This window comes from Athene noctua, chromosome 25, assembly GCF_965140245.1.
Source record: "Athene noctua chromosome 25, bAthNoc1.hap1.1, whole genome shotgun sequence".
Taxonomy (NCBI): Eukaryota; Metazoa; Chordata; class Aves; order Strigiformes; family Strigidae; genus Athene; species Athene noctua.
Genome location: NC_134061.1, coordinates 7,428,006 through 7,448,257, shown reverse-complemented (window position 1 = coordinate 7,448,257; position 20,252 = coordinate 7,428,006). Strand labels below are relative to the sequence as shown.

Genomic DNA, 20,252 nt, shown 5'->3' with positions numbered 1-20,252 from the left:
CCTGCTAGATGTGGGAGGAAACATGTAACAAGTGATGAGGTAAAGACTGAGGTGCTTAATGACTTCTTTCCCTCAGTCGTTGATAAAAGCAGCAGTTGTACTGAGGGAATCCAGCCTCCTCAGCCAGAAGATAGAGGCTGGGAGAACGACCCCCCCGCAATCCCGGAGGAGACAGTCAGTGACCTGCTGCATCACACAGACACACACAAGTCTATGGGACCAGATGGGATACAGCCGAGGGTGCTGAAGGAGCTGGCTGGGTGCTCGCCAAGCCGCTTTCCATCATTTCCCAGCAGTCCTGGCTGACCGGGGAGATGCCGACTGGTAGGAAATTGGCCAGTGTGACGCCCATCTATAAGAAGGGCCGGAAGGATGATCTGGGAAATTACAGGCCAGTCATCTTGACATCAGTGCCTGGGAAGCTGATGGAGCAGCTCATCCTGAGTACCATCATACAACACCTGCGGGACAAGCAGATGCTCAGGTCCAGTCAGTGGGATTATGAAAGGCAGGTCCTGCCTGACAAACCTGATCTCCTTCTATGACAGAGCGACCACCTTATTGGATGAGGGAAAGGCTGTGGATATTGTCTACCTGGAATTTAGTGAGGCCTTTGACACTGTTTACCAAAGCATTCTCCTGGTGAAACTGGCTGCTCAAGGCTTGGATGGGCACACGCTTTGCTGGGTAAAATCTGGCTGGATGGCCGGGCCCAAAGAGTTGGGGAGAACGAAGTTAAATCCAGTTGTGGCTGGTCACGAGTGGTGTCCCCCAGGGCTCGGTTTTGGGGCCACTCCTGTTTAACATCTTTATTGATGATCTAGACGAGGGGATCGAGTGCCCCCTCAGTCAGTTTGCAGATGACACCCAGTTGGGTGGGAGTGTTGATCTGCTCGAGGGCAGGGAGGCTGCAGAGAGACCTGGACAGGCTGGAGCCATGGGCTGAGCCCAACTGGGGGAGTTTCACTGAGGGCAAATGCCGGGGGCTGCCCTTGGGCCACAACAACCCCCAGCAGGGCTACAGGCCTGGGGAGGAGTGGCTGGAGAGCTGCCAGTCAGAGAGGGATGTGAGGGGGTTGATTGACAGCCGGCTGAACAGGAGCCAGCAGTGTGCCCAGGGGGCCAAGAAGGCCAGTGGCATCCTGGCTTGTGTCAGCACTGGCGTGGCCAGCAGGGACAGGGAAGGGATCTGAGCCCTGTGCTGGGCACTGGTGAGGCCGCCCCTCGCTGAGTGGGTTCAGTTTTGGGCCCCTCACCCCAAAAAGGCCATTGAATGACTCGAGCGTGGCCAGAGAAGGGCAACGGAGCTGGGGCAGGGTCTGGAGCACAGGTCTGCTGGTGAGCGGCTGGGGGAACTGGGGGGGTTCAGTCTGGAGAAGAGGACGCCTAGGGGAGACCCAGCACACAGGTGGAAAAAAGGGAGTTGGAGAGGGGGGAAGAACCCATTGAAACTGGAGGCTTGAGACTGGGAGAAGAAGCAGGGGGATGCAGGGCCAGGGGGACCTGTGGTGCACTGGGACACGCCGAGGTGCCCCAGCGTGGGAGGACATGTCGGGTTCCCCACGGCATCCAAACCCATGGAGGGATGGAATGTTGTTCTGGCACAGGGCACTCTCCATTGCCACCTTGCTGGTGTTCCCACACAAAATTCCATGCTGGCCATCAGCAACAGCAACCACAGAGTGGAGAGACTATTCCTCATGGCCATGGGAAAAGATGCTCTGCAGCTCAGCTTCTGCTCTCACACAACTCTGGGGCTCCCTGAACAATATGAGATCTCAAAACTGAACTCAATTTTGGCTTTCAATATTCAAATTTCAGCTCTTTCATGATCACTGTGCTTCTTTATAGAAAAAACTCTTTCCATGTTGCTTTTGCCTGTGGGAGAGAAGGAAGAATGTAGGATAAGGACATGTTCATGGGTTTGTGGGTGCTTGTAGGAAACTCTGCTGCTGCTGCTGCTGCTGCCTAGTCTTGATAAACCTGGGAAGAGACTTACTTTGAGCAATCACAAGAGACCTGGCTGGATTTAACCCCCCTCCTTCCAGTTCTGCCCTGGCCCTGCCTGTGTGTCAAGCACTGGGCCCTTTTCCAGCTCCCTGGTGCTGCAGAAACAGGTGACCGTGTCTGCAGCTGCTGGCAAGAGCACTTCCAGGGAGAGCTGGTTCCTGGAGGGGTCTGCAGAGCTGGTGACGTGTGTCTGGAAGGATGAAGCGATGTGCTGGAGTCATGGGAAAGGATGCTGCAACACCACAGGCTGCAGGGCTCTGCCAGGAGTCTGGTGGGTGCAGTCCCAAGCGCGGCTGCTGTCGGTGATGCATTGTCACAAATGGAGTGACACCGCTCACTCGTAAGAGAGAAGTCACAATATGTTTATTGATATAAAACAGAGATTGAACAAATTTTGACAGTAAATGCAACAGTGGTTTAATAAGATTTGATGTTGAGGTTCAGCTGGCTCTTACCGTACAGAGGACAATGTCAGAAAGAACAAACCCTCCTGTCAAGTCATGACACTCAGACAGGACCCGCTTGCTTTCTAAACTCCTTCTCAGAGAGGAGTCCAGGTGGGGTTGGATACAATTCTAGTCCCAGACTGGGTCAATGGTTTATTTCTAAAGGATTGTGTGTGTGCACTCCATCCTTTATATCCCTTAGCTAAGACCCCAAACTCCCAGCACGCTCATTCCCAATGCACTTACCGAGTATCTGACATGATATGGATTCTCTCAACCTCGAGGAGTAACCCTGAGAGGTGTCCCTCCTCTGACCCCAGGCACAGTCCACTCACTGACTCGCCACTGAGATGGGCCCTGACCCCTGTGAAGATGCCGCAGGGGACGGCAGGGGAGGAGGAAGCTGATGTTGTCCAGGCACAGCCCAAGTCTCTCTCACTGTGGTCCCTGCAGGGCGCAGTAGTAGACCGCACTGTCCCCCAGCTCCAGCCCCGTGATGATCAGCGTCCCGGAGCTCTTGTCAGCCTGGCCGGAAAATCTCTGGCGGGCAAAAGGGGCTGTGTGGCTGTAGGAGCCTCCCCGGCCCTTGCTCTGCAGCAAGTACTGCAGGACTCCACCGGCACGCTGCCGGTACCAGGCCACGTACAGATAGGAGGCCTTGGAGCTGTAAGTGCATCGTAAGCTCCCACTATTCCCTGCTCGCCACCACACTGCAGACCTCGTCGCTTGGATCTCATCACCCTGAAGTGCGCCTGAAACAAAAGCAGGGCTCTTCCATCACTGATTTTCTCTCGCCGCCTCACACAAATACCCACGGGGAATCAATAGAAGCAGGCCATGGTGTTGCCAAAGCCCAAGTGCTTTGGGTACCCCACCGAATCATCGAATCATAGAAGCAAGGAGCTTGAAGATCATCGAGTCCAACCATTAACCCAACACTGCCAAGCCCAGCACTAAACCACATCCCTAAGGGCCACCTCTACACGTCTTTTACATACCTTCGGGGATGGTGACTCAAGCACTTCCCTGGGCACCTGTTCCAGTGTTTTACAACCCATGTGGGGAAGAATTTTTTCCTAATATCCAATCTAATCCTCCCCTAGGGCAATGGGAGGCCATTTCCTCTCATCCTGTCACTTGCTGCTTGGGGAAAGAGACCGACTGCCACCTCGCTACACCCTCCTTTCAGGTAGCTGTAGAGGGTGATCAGGTCTCCCCTCAGCCTCCTTTTCTCCAGACTAAATACCCCAGTTCCCTCAGCCGCTCCCCATAAGATTTGTTCTAGAGCCTTCACCAGCTGCATTGCCCTTCTTTGGACATGCTCCAGCACCTCAATGTCTCTCTTGCAGTGAGGGGCCCAGAACAGAACACAGGATTTGAGGGGCAAACTCACCAGTGCTGAGTACAAAGGGACAAGCACATCCCTAGACCTGCTGCCCACCCTGTTGCTGAGGGAAGCCAGGATGCTATGGGCACCTGGGCACGCTGCTGGCTCACATTCACCCAGTTGTCAACCAACACCCCCGGCTGCTTTTTTGCCAAGCAGCTTCCAGCCACTCTGCCCAAGCCTGCAGCGTTGCAGGGGGTTGTTGTGACCCATGAGCAGGACCCGGCACCGACCTTGTTGAGTCTCATAAAATTGGCCTCAGCTCATCTCTCCAGCCTCTCCAAATCCCTCCGCAGAGCCTTGCTACCCTCCAGCAGATCAACACTCTTGCCGAGCTGGGTGTCACCTGCAAACTTACCGAGGGTGCACTCAACCCCCTCGTCCAGATCATTGATGAAGGTATTTGTCCTGGTTTTGGCTGGGATAGAGTTACCTTTTCTTCTTAGTAGCTAGATAGTGCTGTATTTTGGATTGAGCACAGTATTTGGTATGAGAAGAGTGTTGAGAATACTCTGATGTTTTCAGATTTTCCTGAGAGATCAGGGACTTTCCAACTCCCCATGTCCTGCCCGTGCGCAGCTGGAAAGAAGCTGGGAGGGAGCAGAGCCAGAGCACGCACCCAAATTGTCCAAGGAAATACTCCAGATCATGTATCGTCATGCTCAGGATATACAGGAGGGTTGGCTGGGAAGGAGGGGGTTCTCCCTCACTTCTGGGATTGCGATGACGGGATCTCGGTATTTCGTGATCGCCAGCTGGGAACAGGATCGTATCAAACAACGGGCAGTGTGCAATCACATTGTGCTTTACCCGTTAGTATTTTCTGTTGTTATTGTTACATTCTATTCCAATTATTAAACTGTTTTTATCTCAAGTTCGAGCCTCCCTTTCCCGCTCCAATTCACTCCCCCATCCTGCGGTCAGGGGAGGGTGAGCAAGTGGCTGTGTGGTGTTTGCTGCTGGCCAGGTTTAAACCACGACAATATCAAAGAGCACGGGGCTCACTACGGAGCCTTGGGGAACACTATTTCTGAACAGCTGCCAAATGGATTTAACTCCCTTCAGCAAAACTCTTTGGGCCCATTCATCCAGTGAAAACTGAGCCCATCCAACCCCTGAGCAGCCAGAAAGGGAGGGAAGAGATGGGATGCAGGGAGGCAGAGTGGCCCGCTTGGCTGACCGAGAACGAGTACGCTGAACATCCTCCACTCAGTAAAGCACTGCGTTTGGGTCTCAGGAGACGGAAATGGGCAGTGCTGGGAAAGCAGCTCCCGCAGAAAGGCCCGGACCAGCTGCGGTGCCCAGTGATGGCCCCTCTGGCCCTGGCAACAGGCCTGAGCGGCCCCATCGCCCCCTCTGCCACAGCTTCCCCCATCTGGGGCCCAGCAGGTTTGTGTTAAAGCTCCGCTGGATTTCCTGTCCCCGTGCGAACGGCACAGAAGTAGCGGGCAGAGTCCCGGGGGCCCAGGGCACTCAGCGACAGCGATGACTCGGACCGGGAATTGTCCCGGGACACCACGGCTCGGCCCTGCACCGCTGCCCCGTATTCCTTTGTAGTACCCGAGGAGCTGATGTAGGACACCCACTCGAGTCTGCCATCGGGTGTCTGACGGTACCACCAGAGATCGTGAGTCCTGAAGATGAAGCCGGATCCGCGGCAGGAGAGGAGCACGGAGTCCCCGGGCGCTCGCAGCCCTCCGCCGGCCTCCAGCAGGCTCATCTGCGCCCAGAGCCCTGCGGACGGAGAGCGCAGGCAGCCGGGCAGGGCGCGCCCACGGCCCCAGGCCGTTCCCCCGCCGCCCCGGCAAAGCCCCCCGGGCCGGCACAGCCACAGCCGCCACCCCGCTCTCTCCCGGCCGAGCCCCGCGCCCGGGGCAACGCCCGCCTGCCCTCCCCGGGGCTGAGCCGCGCCTGCTGCCGGCCCTCGCCCCGAGCCGCGGCCCCAAAGCCGCCCTGGCCTCCGCCTCGGCCTCGGCCTCGGCCTCCTTCCCCGGCCCCGGGCTCGCTGCCCGCCCCGCCCGGCTCTCACCTGCCGGCCCCGCGGCCAAGGCCAAGGCCAGGAGCCACGGCCCCAGCCCGGGCGCCATCATGCCCTGCCGCGCCGGGGCCGGCCGGGGCCGCCGAGGAGCCGAGCGGAGCCGCGCTCGGGCCCGCTCCTGCCCGCCCCGCCGGCTCGGCCCCTCGCCGGGGCAGCGCCGACGCCTCTGCCCGCCCCCAACAGCCCCGCCCCGGCGCCCCGGGGCCGCGGCCCCTTCGGGGCAGGAGCAGGGGCAGGGGCAGGAGCAGGAGCAGATGCAGATGCAGGGGCAGGGGTAGGAGCAGGGGCATTAGCAGGGGCAGGAGCAGGGGCAGGGGCTGGGGCAGGGGCAGGGGCAGGAGCAGGAGCAGATGCAGATGCAGGGGCAGGGGTAGGAGCAGGGGCAGGGGCAGGAGCAGGACAGGAGCAGGGGCAGGAGCAGGGGCAGGGGCAGGGGCAGGATCAGGGGCAGGGGCAGGAGCAGGAGCAGGGGCAGGAGGAGGGGCAGGAGCAGGAGCAGGAGCAGGAGCAGGGGGGGCGCGGGGAGGGCCGCGGGACAGGGCCGGCGGCACCCGAGGAGCGCGGCGCCCCGGCACCCGAAGGCTCCTGGCCCGCGGCTCCCAGCGCGGCTCCGGCGCTGGCCCGCCTTGTCGCCCTGCCGAGCCCTGCCCAAGGGGGTCGGCGCCTCGGCCGGGCACAGCCGGGCCCCTGCTGGCCCCGGGCCCGGCTCCAGCCCCAGCGCCAGGGACGGGCTGTCGGCCCGCACATCCCCTCGCAGGACCCTCCCCGGGCCCCCAGCCCGCCCTGGCCTCACCCCCGGCCCTGCCCGCGGGCACCGGGGCAGGCGGTGCCTGAACAATCCCCTCCTCTCCTATCCGTTTGCCCCACTCTCCTCCTTTCCCCACTGCAGAGCCTCCCCTTCCCCACTGCCAGTCTCTCTCCAGCTGTTCTTGCTCGTTTCCTGCTACACTGTACAGCTTTCCTCTGGGTGGCATCAGGTTATATCCTCTGGACCTCCCTCATGGAGGAAACAGCAGAGGTGGGCACTGGTAGATGCTGGTAGGGAGGTGCTGGACCTGTGCTGACCTGCTTGGGCTCTCAGGAACCGAGTGTCCTTGTCATTCTTCCCGGGATGGGAAACAATCCCATGGACATGGGAGTCTACATAGCCCAAACTGTTCTGTCTTAGCTACCTCCACCTTACCCCATGTTTGCTCTGCCTGTATCCTTGTCACCACTGCCTGCCCCATCTTTACCCCATTTCATGCTCCAGTCAGACCCCTGTTACTCTCTTGGCACTCATCTGGCCTGTTCCAACCCTGAACCCAAAAGCTGATGTGGTAAAGAGAAAGTCATTGGAATTGCCAGGGCACCCTTGGGTTTCTTCTTGTCATTCCTGCCAGGATACCAGAAGGTGTCCTTCAGATCCAGTGTGGTGATGCCCAGCGTACTGCAGTTATGGTTTACATCATCTTGTGGCTGCAGGAAGCTCCCAAGCTGAGTCCTGCCTGGGATCCAGGCTGGCCAAGCCAAACTGTCTGTGGGTTCCCAGTGGTACCAAACAGTGAGCGCAAGCCTGAGGGAACATCATCATCATCTTCATCTCATCTTCATTTTCGTCTTCCTTTTCATCATCTTACTCATCTTCATCTTTATCAATCATCATTATTTGATGCTCTCTTGGCAGTGTTAAGGTGTACATTTTATTAATATGAAGAGCCTCTTCCCTCGAGGGCTGCCATGCTATTGGTCGCTTAGGTATTTCTTAGTTTCACTACATTTTCTTTAGTTCTTCTCTTTATCAGTATTTTCCAAAGAAGTTAACTTTATGCTGACTGGGGTGTGAGAGGATCTCATCATTTAACAATATGCAGCACAGAGAAGGATACCCTGCCTGGCACTGAGGCATTAAGGTAAAAGCTGCTTTCTTGCTTCTGGGTTTCTCTGCAAAGAGGAGCAAGATGAGGGTCTGTGGTCTGGCCAGTAGCTGTGTCGAGTGCTAGGGCTGACCAGGAGCAAAGCAGAGACATGGATCCCCTGGCTTTGCCCACAGCTCGTCCAGGACACTGTCACCCAGCAGCATTGGGTTTTGCAGTGTCAGCTCCAGGAGGAACCAAGAGCAGGTAAGGATTGATGCTGCCACTGGAGGTTATGTCCAGGGTCTTGATCAGCCCCTCAGGGGCGGTTGGTTTCTGTGTGAGGAGATGAGGGAAGCTGAGTGCCTCGGCTCATCTGCAAACAGTCCCATAGTACTGCGTTTCTAAGTCCCTGGTCTGAATATCACTGTGTAGATGGGGTCTTTGAGAAAAATCAGGAGTTCGGACCCAAGATATTGGAAAGGTTGATATTAGAAGGAGAGGATCATTTCAGGGATGAAAACACTGCCAGGGTTTAAAGACACAGAGCCTCATTCCTCCTGTGCTGTTCTAGGTGGTACAGATTTTGCATGAGCGGAAATGGGGCTTAGCTTAGCGTGGTCTTTCAGAACACAGTAATAAAGCGCAGTGTCCTGGAAAGACACAGTCTCTATTTTTAGGGGGGCTGTTCTATTTTTGTGGACCACCATAGAGAATTTGCTGTTCCGGAACTTGTCATTCCCTGACGCTCTATATGCTTCCAGGACAATTTTCAAGGTTTTCCCAGGGAGTTGGCGGTACCAGAAGAAATTCAAACTGCTGTCATCATCCTCGGTAGCGGACTGGCAGGGCAGAACCACTTGCTGCCCAACTGTGGCTAACACCTCAGAGAAGAACTGCATCTGTGGGTCACCTCCAACAAGACCTGCAACACAGGCAGAAATGTGTCTGTGGAGCAGCTTGCTTCCTTCTCTCACTTGCTCTGTGTTTAAGATTACATTTACCCCAGACCTTTCTGTCTTTTCAAAGAAAAGTTCAGATCTCTACTTCTATCACCCTTCTGTCACCCGTCTTTTCAGTACAGATCTCCGCGTAGCCTACTGAAAACTGAGACAATAAGAAATGCACGAATACACCTACCTGACTGGATTAGCAGGACACATGCTGGTACAACCACAGTGAAGATGATTTTCCCTGGCTCCAGAATCCCTGTCCCTCCGGAGACTCTCAGCACACTACAGAACATGACACTCTTGGTAGCACAATGAAATGACTGCATCCTGCAGAGTGTGCGAGAGTGTGTGACACAGTCACTTGTCTGGGGTGAGGAGGGCAAGAAGGAGGACCATTCACATTTTACCTTTACTTGTCTTTACAGCAGAGAGTGGACAATCTCAGTGGCTTCCTGCACATTTCCTTGGCTTTCCCTCTCCCTTTGTAAGAGTTACTCTGTGAGAGAACATCTCTCCCATGCTGTAGAGTGCATCTGCTTTTGTGTGTTCTTTGATGGTGGGAGGGCTTTCAAAAGCACAACGGCTCCTCATAACGTTCAGTGCTCTGGGAAACACAGGTGTAGTGTTCTTTTCAAAAGATTTCAGGTTTCTCTTAGTTTAGCCTCTGTTATTTTGGAAGAAGTCGTTCAGTATTTCTCCATGCACGAGGACTTGGAGACAGGGGGAGGAAGCTGATAAAGGGGAAAGAAAGGTATTTTAATGGGTGAACATATGAATTCCTATAATAGAGGGATGGAGTCAAGGGGTATTACCAGCATAGAGGGCTGGGGCAGGGCAGGCTGGTGGAGTGGGTAGATTTGCAGCCCCATCCTCAGCACAGCTCTATACCTTGGCACAGTGAAAATTAAAGGGGTCAAGAATGGAACAGGGGTGGGAGGCAAAATTCTGGTGTTTGGAGTCAGTGAGCAGGGAAGTGCCAAGGAGCAGTCCTGGCATTGGGAACTGCTCCTGGAAATCACCTTTCTCTCTCTCCAAGCCTCTGGCAAATCCGCAGCCTTTGCTGTATTTCTCTTTTTGGTGGGTACTTTGCATACAATGGAGGGAGGAGCCTTCAATGCTGTGCATCTAATTCTGCAGATATACTCCTCCGTTAGTCAAGGTTGGCCCTGTAAGTCACAGACCCTCATCTGAAATCCATCCAGGTGGTGAACATCCCCTGGACAAAGCAGCCACTGTTCTTAGAGGACCCAGAAGTGCCCAGAAGGTACCTGGGCTCACTGCTCCTGGGTGACCAGTACCAGAAGAAAGGGATTTCAGTGCATGGAAGCAATGGTGCAGGTGACTGGGATGGTTGACCCAAATGATGTGAGCACTTTGAGAGCCACAACAGGAAGGAGCTGTTTTGGTGCAGTGCCTGTGGGAGGGCAAGAAGTTACCCATGTCTCCTCCTTTGGTCACAAGGGCAAAATCCTGCACCTGGGGATGAACAATCCCACACACCAGTATGTGCAGCATAAAATGTTCCAGATGGTCCTGCTGGACACCAAGTTGACAGTGTTTCCTTGACTCAAACAAGGAGCTTATAAAGCAAACTCCATCCTTTTGTACAGTGTGTCTGGGACAACTCTGTCTTGGGCTGGTGAGGAACAGAGAGGTGACTTCCAGCTATGCTGAGGCTTTCTGAATACTGTCATATTAAATTAAACTAAGAATCTCAGCTGGTGTCAAACCATCCTTGTTGGGGCCTGAGATCAGCAGCAGTGGATTGTGAGCTTTGCAGGGGCAAGAAAAGGAGGGCTGAAGATACAGAAGGTTGCATTTCAGTGCCTGCACTGTGGGCAGTTTTCTGCTGTATTTGTTCTGTTCAGCTGCATTCAGGCTCCTTCTAGCTCTGGTTCTTCTTTCGAGCTCATGGACAGAGTAGTGGAGTGCTCCTGCTGTGACTGGCAAATTCTCTCATGAAGACACACAAGGACACACAAACACATGCTCATGCACAATGGTGTACAATCATGCAAAAATCTGCACTGATAAACACTTGCACAAATCCAGCATGCAGACAAGTGCAGACAAGAGAATATGTCCATAAACATGACCAACTGTGCACTCAGCTGGGGAAATCACGGGGACAGACCAAACAGGGAATCTGGAGAGCATACTGGGGAAGGACAAGGCCCTAAACATGCTACCAGTGTTGTCCAGGTACCCAGGGAGACTGCATAGAGAGGGAAGGTGTACTGGGAGCCTTGTGGAAGAAGCTGTATTTGAGATGTCAATGATCTTGGGCAAGATATGTCTGCTCTATTGGATCTTGCATGAAAAGTGTGAGAAGCCTGTACATTAGCATGAGTAGCTGATGCAAGGGAATCTGCTGGAGTGTCCTGTGACAGCCTGTTCTGTGTTATGGCAGAAATAACTTTCTAATATGTAAGGAGAAGATGTACAATTTTCTTTTTGTTACACAAAATAAAAGGCCCCACAGCACAGGAGTGAACCAGAAGCTCTTTCTGGATGCGAACATGAACATACACACACACCACTGAGAACCAGGACATCCAGTGCCAGCTCTCAGCCCCTCTAGATGACTCTAGAGAAGTCTTTCAGACCCTACAGTTAAGGCAAAGAAGCAGACGCCATCAGCTTCAGCAAGCTCAAGAGGTTGACAGTGGTTCAGTCAGCTGTTTTCCCACTAGAAAAGAGAGAAAACACAGCAGAGATGAAGCTGCCATGGCCTTTCCAGGCACTGAGCCTCTCCATGTCCCAAGTCTGTGTGTCAGGGATAATGTAAAAACTAGAGAATGCCCATATTGTTGCAGCCACAAAGAATCCCCACATTACAAGTCAGAAAATTCTTACAGCCTTAGATGCTCCCACCTGTGCTTAGTGATCTCCTTAGTAGAGATGTGGGGGTGTGGAAGCAGCCCCAACTCTGTAAAGGAAATGGTGACTCAGTGGTGGGTTCACACAGCAGCAGAGCGTGGTATCTTCTGAACAAGCCAGACTCCCAAAGGCTGCAAACACTGAGGCTGAGAAAATTACAGAATGAGGTTGGAAGGTACCTCTGGATGTCATCTTGTCCAACCCTCCTGATCAAGCAGGGCCACCTAAAGCCAGTTGCCCAGGACCATGTCAATCTGGTTTTTGAGTATCTCTAAAGAAAATGATTTGGCAACCTGCCTGGGCAACCCACGGCAGTTCTCAGTGACTCCCACAGCACAGTACAATGTGTTGACCCCTTGCCAGGGCACAGGGCACTGTGCGGATCCCATCCACAGAAGGGTTACCCCACTTTTGTTAGTCACACTTTTAAAGAATTTTCTTCAAATGAAAACAGATCTAGTTATCATTACTACTATCAAACACTAAAACTAGGTAGGAAGGTTATTGCACATGAACAAACACCAACAACTTTCAGATCCTTGTTTCTTAGAGTGTAAATCAAGGGGTTCATGAGGGGAGTAAGAACAGTGTAAAGAACAGCTGCAGCTCTAACAGTAGATGGTTTAAAATACCAGAAAGTAAAAAAATCTTTTGGCAACATTGCCCTTAGTTTGAATCGTAAAAGCTACATGGATCCTGTGCTCTTTTCCTACATTTCCAAGATCATTTTTGTTGGGCCAGCAAGGCAGAGGTCATACTCTGGCAGATATTTAGCCAAAGGACTTTCTCATCTGTCAGAAAAAATGCCATCCCTCTCTCTTCTACAAGGACAATTGCAGATCATATCATCTTTAAGAAGAACTTCCTGCTTATTGGAATATTTATTGTGGTAGGGATAGGAAGTCCAACTGCTCTGCTGCAGATGATGGTTATTAATAGCATAATTAGGGAAAAAAGATTTCAGGCATGGAAGTGAAACACCTTTATAAAGTTTAGCCTTCAGTCATTCTGAGATATGCTTTCATTAGACATAATTTGCTGGTGGAGAACATTAGTATGGGGATTTCCATTCTTCCACTTGTACACCTTTGTCAAAACATCTGGATTATCATGGCAGGAAATAGGATATGAGACTGTAGTGTCTGCCGAAATGTATTTCCACCAATCAGAAGGGATGAGATTTAAATATAAAAAAATCCTCTCCCCTCCAAATGACAGCCAATTCCTGAGCACAAACTCTCTGGGGGGACAAGTGAAGGAGTGAAGAGCTCTGCCCCACCCCTGCAGCTCTCTTGGGAAGTGCACCCAGCACCGTTGTCCTCACTGGCCTTCATGTTCTCCTGCACACTCTGTCTCAGACCAATTAGATCCCCCTCAGAAATACTCTGTTTCACTGTCCCCATTTCTGTGCTCACTGCATTCAGCTCTCACATACTTGGCTCCAGTTTCCAGCCTGAACACATTCAGCAGCACTGGTGACTTTTCCCTGCTAGTCCTATCCATGTGTGACGGCCATGGTCCCTAGATTGAGTGGTGGAGGGTAGAGGAGGGTGGAGTAGCAGCTCTGGGCCATCCCAAGGGCTGTTCTCTGAAATACCACTCTTGCCACTGTCCAAAGCAAATCATCTTTGGGAGACCCAACTCTCCCACCACCACCCCACTGCAGCTCCAACCATAGCAAGAGGAACGTTCTTCCTCAAGAGCTCGAGGCTCCCAAGCCCTCAGGACCTCCTGCCTTTCTGGGCATTTGTGGGCACAGACACAACGAGGCAAGGCCTGATGGTCAGTAGCAACAGAGCAACCAGGGGTGACTTCCTCATCTCCAAGGGATGGTGTCCAAAAGAGGAGCCACTGCAGGGTGCCCCAACCTCCCATTCTCTGTAAATGGAGAAGGGTCTCCTTGTGTCCTCACCCCTTTTTACCACAGAGCAAAACCCTTCTCCTCTGGCACCTCAGGAAGTGTTCACACAGGGTAGGACCGTATGGAGGCCAGGCCTGAATGCAGCAGAGCTTTAATGAGTCAAAAGAGGGAAACAGAGTCACTCCAAGTGCAGGTCAGCAGTGCAGGGAGCCCTGGGGAGAAGCCATCAGTCTGTGTTTCTTGGCTGTAGAGAAGTTCCTGCCTGATATTCACCTGCCTGCCCCATAGAGGGGGAAGAGATAGATGGTCCCCACCAGGCTGGCCTTGGAGAGCTCTTGCTGTCAATGGGAACCAAAGCAAAGAAAATTGAGAGAATGACAAAGCTATTCAGCTAACCTGAAAACAACCTCCAAAGTGTCAATCCTCTGGCCAGCACAACATTCTGAGTTCTTCAAGGTGTGTCCATGGGGCTTTGCCAGCCCCTTTAGCAGGGGGGGCACCTTCTGCCACAGTAGCGGCTGGTAATGCAGGAGAGGTCAAAGCCCCCAGAGTTGATGGGCACTCCGTCACAGCTGAGGATGCTGCCAACGGCAGCGGAGGTGGAGGAGCCCACAACGGTGTTCTGTGGGAAGGAGCGAGGATGGGGCCGGGCAGGGTCACCACCACGGGGGAGGGCTCGATGACGACGGTGGAGTCCTGGCACTGCCTGACACAGGGCTCATTGCAGCTGTTGGCCAGCGGGGTCGGGCCGCAGGGCCGGCAGGGCAGGCACTGGTCGTAGCAGGACATGTCTCTGAGGGTGGAGGTGCACCTGGGTAGAAGCAGGGAGGAAGCAGAGCACAAGGGTGGGTGAGGAGCTGCCTGGTTACCCTGTCACCAAGAAGCCAAGGCCACTGATGAGTGGGGAGATGGAAACTCTGCCAGGACCCACACAGTCTTCATTGCTCTACAGAGAGCAGTCTGGCCTAATGAAGCTCTGTCCTAATTCGTAAACCGAAAACATCCTCGGCCACATCCACCCTCTCTGTAAAAATACCTGGTCCCCACTTCTCTCTGTCATGACAAGAAGATCCAGACCCCAGGACAGGACAGAGCAATATCAGCTGGGAGGTCTCCCAAGTGCAGATCTCCCTATGGAAGAGGAGGAGAAGGGGCTTCAGACTCACCTGGTTCCCAAGCAGAAGGAGCCAAGAGAAGGGCATGAGAGAGCAGGGACTTGGGCTGCCTTTTATACCTGCCCTTCACTGCCGCAGGACCAGAGGCACCCTTTGCAGAGGTAACCATTTTCTGACAAGCTCATCTTGAATGCAAACCATCGCAGCTAATGATATGGGCTGTGCTTTCCTTTCCTGCACTGCTCCTTTTCATTGCCAGGTCTGTGCCATGCCCATTGCCCAGTGGAGGCTTGTTCTGAGCGCTGGGATGAAAGGCCCCAGGATTTCTAGGGCAGGAATGCAGCAGTGCTGGCACAAGACTCAGCTCAAGTGTTGGATGTTTCCAGAGCAGGCAAGTGATGCCAGCCTGGGTCGCTCGGGTGGGGCTGTTTGAAGTGTTGTTCTCAGGAGGAAGCTCCAGCCATCCTCAGCTGGATGCCATGGGCCCCTGCATATGACCATGTGCCACATCCAGTTCATCTCTTTCCTTTCCTCCTTAGCTCACCTCACTGGTCACTTTTTGTTGCCTTCCCCAGTGTTTGCATTGTGCTGCTGGGTTTTGACCACAGCCTGCCTATTAATGCCCTCTGGAAAAAATTCTGGCCTGTTTCGACTCATCCCCTCTCTGTGCATCTGTGATCCCACAAACAATGGACATGTGAAGAGCAGTCTGCCATGAGTCCATCACCCCACCATGAGTAATTATTTCTCCTATCAGATAAAACTGTTCCTCTAACAGAAGTATGAAGCTTCAGGCTACCCAGCTTGGTGCAGAAATGATGACAGAACGCTGTGCATGTTGAAGATGACAGGCAGAAATAATGTCATTTCACAGCCTGAACATAACATGAAAACATTGCAAAACCTCAAATTGTGCAATGTTTTCAATTCTCTGTGGGGGAAATTTGAACAGAGATCCATCCTACCCAACATAAACTTTGTAAGAAAACCAGATGAGTTACTTCTTTTTTCTGGCTGACAATATGTCCTCTTGTGACTTTAATGATGAGGACGTGGCCATTGTTTCATAGAAGCATGTCAAAGGGCTCATGACCGTGGAGTACAGTACTGACATTTCTATAGTTTGCCTCACAACAGCATGTGCACCCCTAGAGCTTTACAGTCTCTTAGGTGCCCTGCAAGACCATTGTCTTTATCTTGACACAGACTCTATGATACCCGTGACTCATCAGGGGACTCAGACTTCCCTGCTTGGCAACAACTTATGCAAGTTGACAGGCAATTGTCTGTCAGATGAGCATGTTTTGGAGTTTGTTTCATCAGGTCCTAAATCCTACAGCTACTCACAGTCTGAAGGGAAGTGTTGTTAAAGGTTAAAGGTGTCATTCTAAATGCAATAAAGGACAAATCAGTTCCGAGACCCCAAGGGATCTTGTGTGGCATTATGGTATAAATCCAGATAATGATGACCCTAAAAATTTTCTGATAGAGTAGCATTCTATCACCAGGAACAAGCAGAAGTGGGTAATAGAAACCAAGACTCCTTTGCAAGATGCAGGAAGTGGTTATGACAAGAGTACTGAGTAAAAATTTAAAAGCCTCCTCTATGGCTTTTGGTCATGGATATGCCCTGAAAACATCCCTTTTTTGCTATCCTGGAAGGCCTTAGAAACTGTGGGAAAAGTTATTTCATAAAATGTCCTTTGGAGAATCACATAAAAGTTGATGTTGGAAGGGACTACTGGAAGTGACCTTGTCCAATCATCCTTCTGAAGCATGGCCATCTAATGCAGGTTCCCCAGGACCATGTCCAGATGTTTTTTTAATATCTCCAAGGGAGGAGAATCTGCAACTTCTCTGGGCAACTCATGACAGTGCTCAGTCATCCTCACCAGTAAAAAACTGTTTCTGGATGTCTCAGACAGACCCTCCTGTGTTTCAGCCTGTTTCCGTTGCCTGTGGTCCTGTCACTGGGCACCTCTGAGTAGAACCTGGCTTTGTCTTCTTTGCACCCTCCTTTGAGGTATTTAGATACATTGATAAGATCCTCCCTGAGCACTCTCCTTTTTGCTGAACAGTCCCAGGCTCTCAGCCTTTCCTCATAGAAGAGATGCTCTAGTTCGTTCATCCTCTTTGTGACCCTTTATTGGATTCTCTCCAGTGCTGTCATATCTCCCGTGTGCTGGGGAGTCTAGAACTGGATGCAGTACACCAGGAGCAGTCTCACCAGTGCTGAGTAGAGGGGAACAATCACCTTCCTTGATCTTCTGGCAACACTCTTCCCAGTGCAGCCCAGAACACTCTTGGATCTCTTTGGAGCAAGGGCACATTGCTGGGTTATTGTCAACTTGGTGTCCAGAGGAACAACCCAGGTCTTTTTCTGCAAAGCTGCTTTACAGTTAGGTGGTCCCCAGGACATACTGGGGCATGGAGTTATTCCTCCCCAGGTACAGGATTTTTCTCTTCCCCTTATTAAACTGCAGGAGGATCCTCTCAGTCAATTTCTCCAGCCTGTCAAGGTCCCTTTGCATGGCAGCATGTATCAGTGTATCTCATGTATTGGCAGCTCTTCCCAGTTTAGTGTTGACCTGCAGCTTGCTGAGGGTACACTTTGCCCTGTCAACCAGATCATTTATTAAGATGTTGAACAGGATTGAAACAAGTATTGACTCTTTCAGACACCACATTTACTGGTTCCCAATTAGTCTTTGTTCCACTGATCATCACCCACTGGCTGAAAACTGTTCAGCCGGTTTTCAATCCACTTCACTGTCTGCTCATCCAGCCTATACATCAACAGCTTCTCTCTAAGGATCCTATGAAAGTCAATGTAGAAAGCTGTACTGGAATCAAGGTAGACTATATACACCACTCTTTTCTTGTCTACCAAGCTAGTCATTGTAGCTGGATATCAGCATCATCAAGTATGACTTCCGCTTGGTGAATCCACACTGACTACACATAATCACCTTTAGTCCTTCATGTGCCTGGAAACTGTTTCCAGCATTAACTGCTCTATTACTTTCCCATGGTGTGCATATACTCCAGCAGAGCACCTCACCTTGTTGGCTTGTCTGTGACTTGGCTGATGAAGTTGTCAATGCTCTGCAGGAAACTCCTGCCTTCCTTATGTCCTGCTGTGTTTTCCCTCCTGGAGTTATCGTGGTGGTTGAAGTTCCCCATGAGGACCAGGGCCTGTGAATATGAGGCTGCTCCTACCTGTCTGTAGAGGGCCTCATCCACTGGTTCTTCCTAGTCAGGTGGCCTTTAGCAGACACACCCTACAATGCCACCCTTTCCTGTCTTCTCTTTAACCCATACCCACAAGCTCTCACTTGGCTCCTCATCCATCCTCAGGCAGAGCTCCATGCAGTCCAGCTGCTCTCTCACAGAAAGGGCACCTCCTCATCATCATCTTCACAGACAGTCCTTCCAAAAAAGACTATAACCCTCCATTGCAACACTTCAGTCATGAGAGCTATCCTACCCTGTCTCTGTGATCCCAACAGCTTACAGCCCTGCAACTGCACACAGGTCTCCTTACATTTGTTCCCCAGACTGCATGCATGAGCATACAGCACTTGACAGAGGCAGCCCATCATGTTGACATCCTAGAAAGGATTTTGAAGGTTTCACCACAGTGCTACCTTGTAGGAACTTCCTTGCTTACATGCAGCTGATAGAAGTGATGCCACATAAGCCCTATTTTCTTGATCCCGTGGCCCCTTGCTGGCACATCATCCCAGGCCCTTTGCTCACTGGCTGCAAGTTACTCTCTTCCTCCCCCACCATTGCTAGTTTGAAGCCCTCCTCACCAGGTCAGCCACTCTACTGGCAAAGGTAACTTTACCCCACTTGGTGAGGTGGATCCCACCTCTGCTTAAGAGATATTGGTCTACAAACAGGGTCCCATGATTGTAGAAGCCAAAACCCTGTCACCAACTCTAGTTCTACAGCAAATTATTGACCTGTATTATCAGCATCCTCTTCCTCATACTCTTTCCCTTCACCAGCAGGATTGAGAACATCACCACGAGGGCTCTCATGCCCTTGACTACATCCAGAGGAGCTCTTTAATAATTTTTGATGTTTTCCAGGCATCTCCTAGCAGTATCATTTGTGCCCAAAAGGAATACCAGCAAGGGGCAGTAGTCAGAGAGCCAAGCAAGCTTTGGCTATCCCTCCCCAACATCCCAGATCTGCACTCCTGGCAGGTAAACCTCTCTGGGTGGCAGACCAGGTTGGCAGACTGGTGCCTCTGTCCCCCACAATAGGGAATCACCCATAACTATCACTCTCTTCTTGCTGGTGGTCTTGCACAGCTTAGGGTTAGGTGGATCAGAACCTTTGTTTCAAGGCATATTTGGCTTCTCTTTAACTTTGAGGGTGGTGAAGCTATTCTGTGGTTGTAAGCCCTTAGGTGGGACAGGAGCCTTCTGCTTGGTGCCAGAAGTCACCAGTTTCCAGATGTCACCAGCTTTCAGATATCACCAACTTTCATCCTTTGACTTCTCCAGAGCCTGCACTTAGCTGCAGACCCTGCCTGCTTCTGCACTGCATGTGGGGTCTGGGGCTCCTCAAGCTGCTGCAGCTCAGGGAAAATCCTGTCTATCTCCCTTTCACCTGCTCTGATGCTGCACAGCTGGCTCACCTGCAACCACTTGCCAACTGACAGATGCTGACTGCTTGCTGTCTGTTATGCCTAAGAATAGTCTGTGGTGTTAGTTGCTGCCAACTCCTGTATCAAGAATTGTTCTGTAAATATCCTTTCATCAAATTTGTGGAGCACTTGCCTGGAAGTCTTAGTGATGACCAATTTTTTTCCCCTAATATGGTTGTGATTAGGTTTCCCCTAATATGGTTGTGATTGATGATTTGAAGAACTCTGCTTGTGATAGACATTAAATTGAGAAAGCTTTTACTGAGATAGGAATCTTACATCTTGGACATTGTCCAGAATGCTTTTTGCTATGGTAAAAAGAGCTGGACCATCACTCACAACACAAACTATATGGTGCTATTTAAGAACCCCACTCTAAGCTCCAGATTGTGTCCTCAGCCAGACAGATGTATGCTGGCAAGGCCTGGTTCTCTGTAGAGGCATTTGAAGATGCTATGAAGGCACCATATGGGTTCCTGGTTGTCCGTCTAAATGCTTCTATCCCAGAGGCTTTTAGACTAATAACTCAAACCATGACACTGGTCTTTTCCCACCAGAGCTTTCTGCCATTTACATATTGGGGGGAAAAAAAAAAGGAAAAAATAATAAACCATTAGCATTTGGCAATAAATAGAGAGGAACCAGACTGACAGTCTGTGTTTCTCCTGTGCAGACTTGGAAATATGAGGCCTTACTGTCTGAAGTCTAACCTGTCCCTCCTGGAGCTGTTGTTCTGCTCCTGGCATTGTCAGAGGAAAGCAATACTCTGTGCTACTTCTGATGACCTGATAAAGGCCATTTCTGAAATTGCCTTGAATATCTTGAAGGGGAGCATTATACTAACACCTCACTATGTACACATGCTGAAAAAGGAATGCAAATCCATTAAAATCCTGAGCAGAAAAAAAAATGTCCTTCAAAAGAAAGAAGCTACTGGTGAAGCAAGCCAGAGGTTTATTGGTCCTCTTCTAAGTTTTTCTCTTTCACTCATCATGAGGCTTTTGGTAAAGCAGGGATGGACTATGTGGAAAAAATGTATCTGGTGCTTGTAAATCAGCTGGAGCAGC

The 20,252-nt window shown here is 51.7% G+C and overlaps 1 protein-coding gene, 1 pseudogene and 1 gene segment (V, D, J or C); all 3 read right to left on the bottom strand.

Annotated features, from left to right (window-relative positions):
* Positions 1-20,252, bottom strand: part of LOC141970164 (M1-specific T cell receptor alpha chain-like) — a 293,745-nt gene that overhangs the window by 264,990 nt on the left and 8,503 nt on the right. The gene's annotated exons all lie outside the window — the stretch shown is intronic.
* Positions 4,733-5,996, bottom strand: LOC141970168 (Ig heavy chain V region 914-like). The segment is given in 2 exon segments: positions 4,733-5,577; positions 5,873-5,996. Coding segments are annotated over 2 exon segments (399 nt in total).
* On the bottom strand, positions 13,895-14,199 carry LOC141970171 (feather keratin Cos1-1/Cos1-3/Cos2-1-like; annotated as a pseudogene).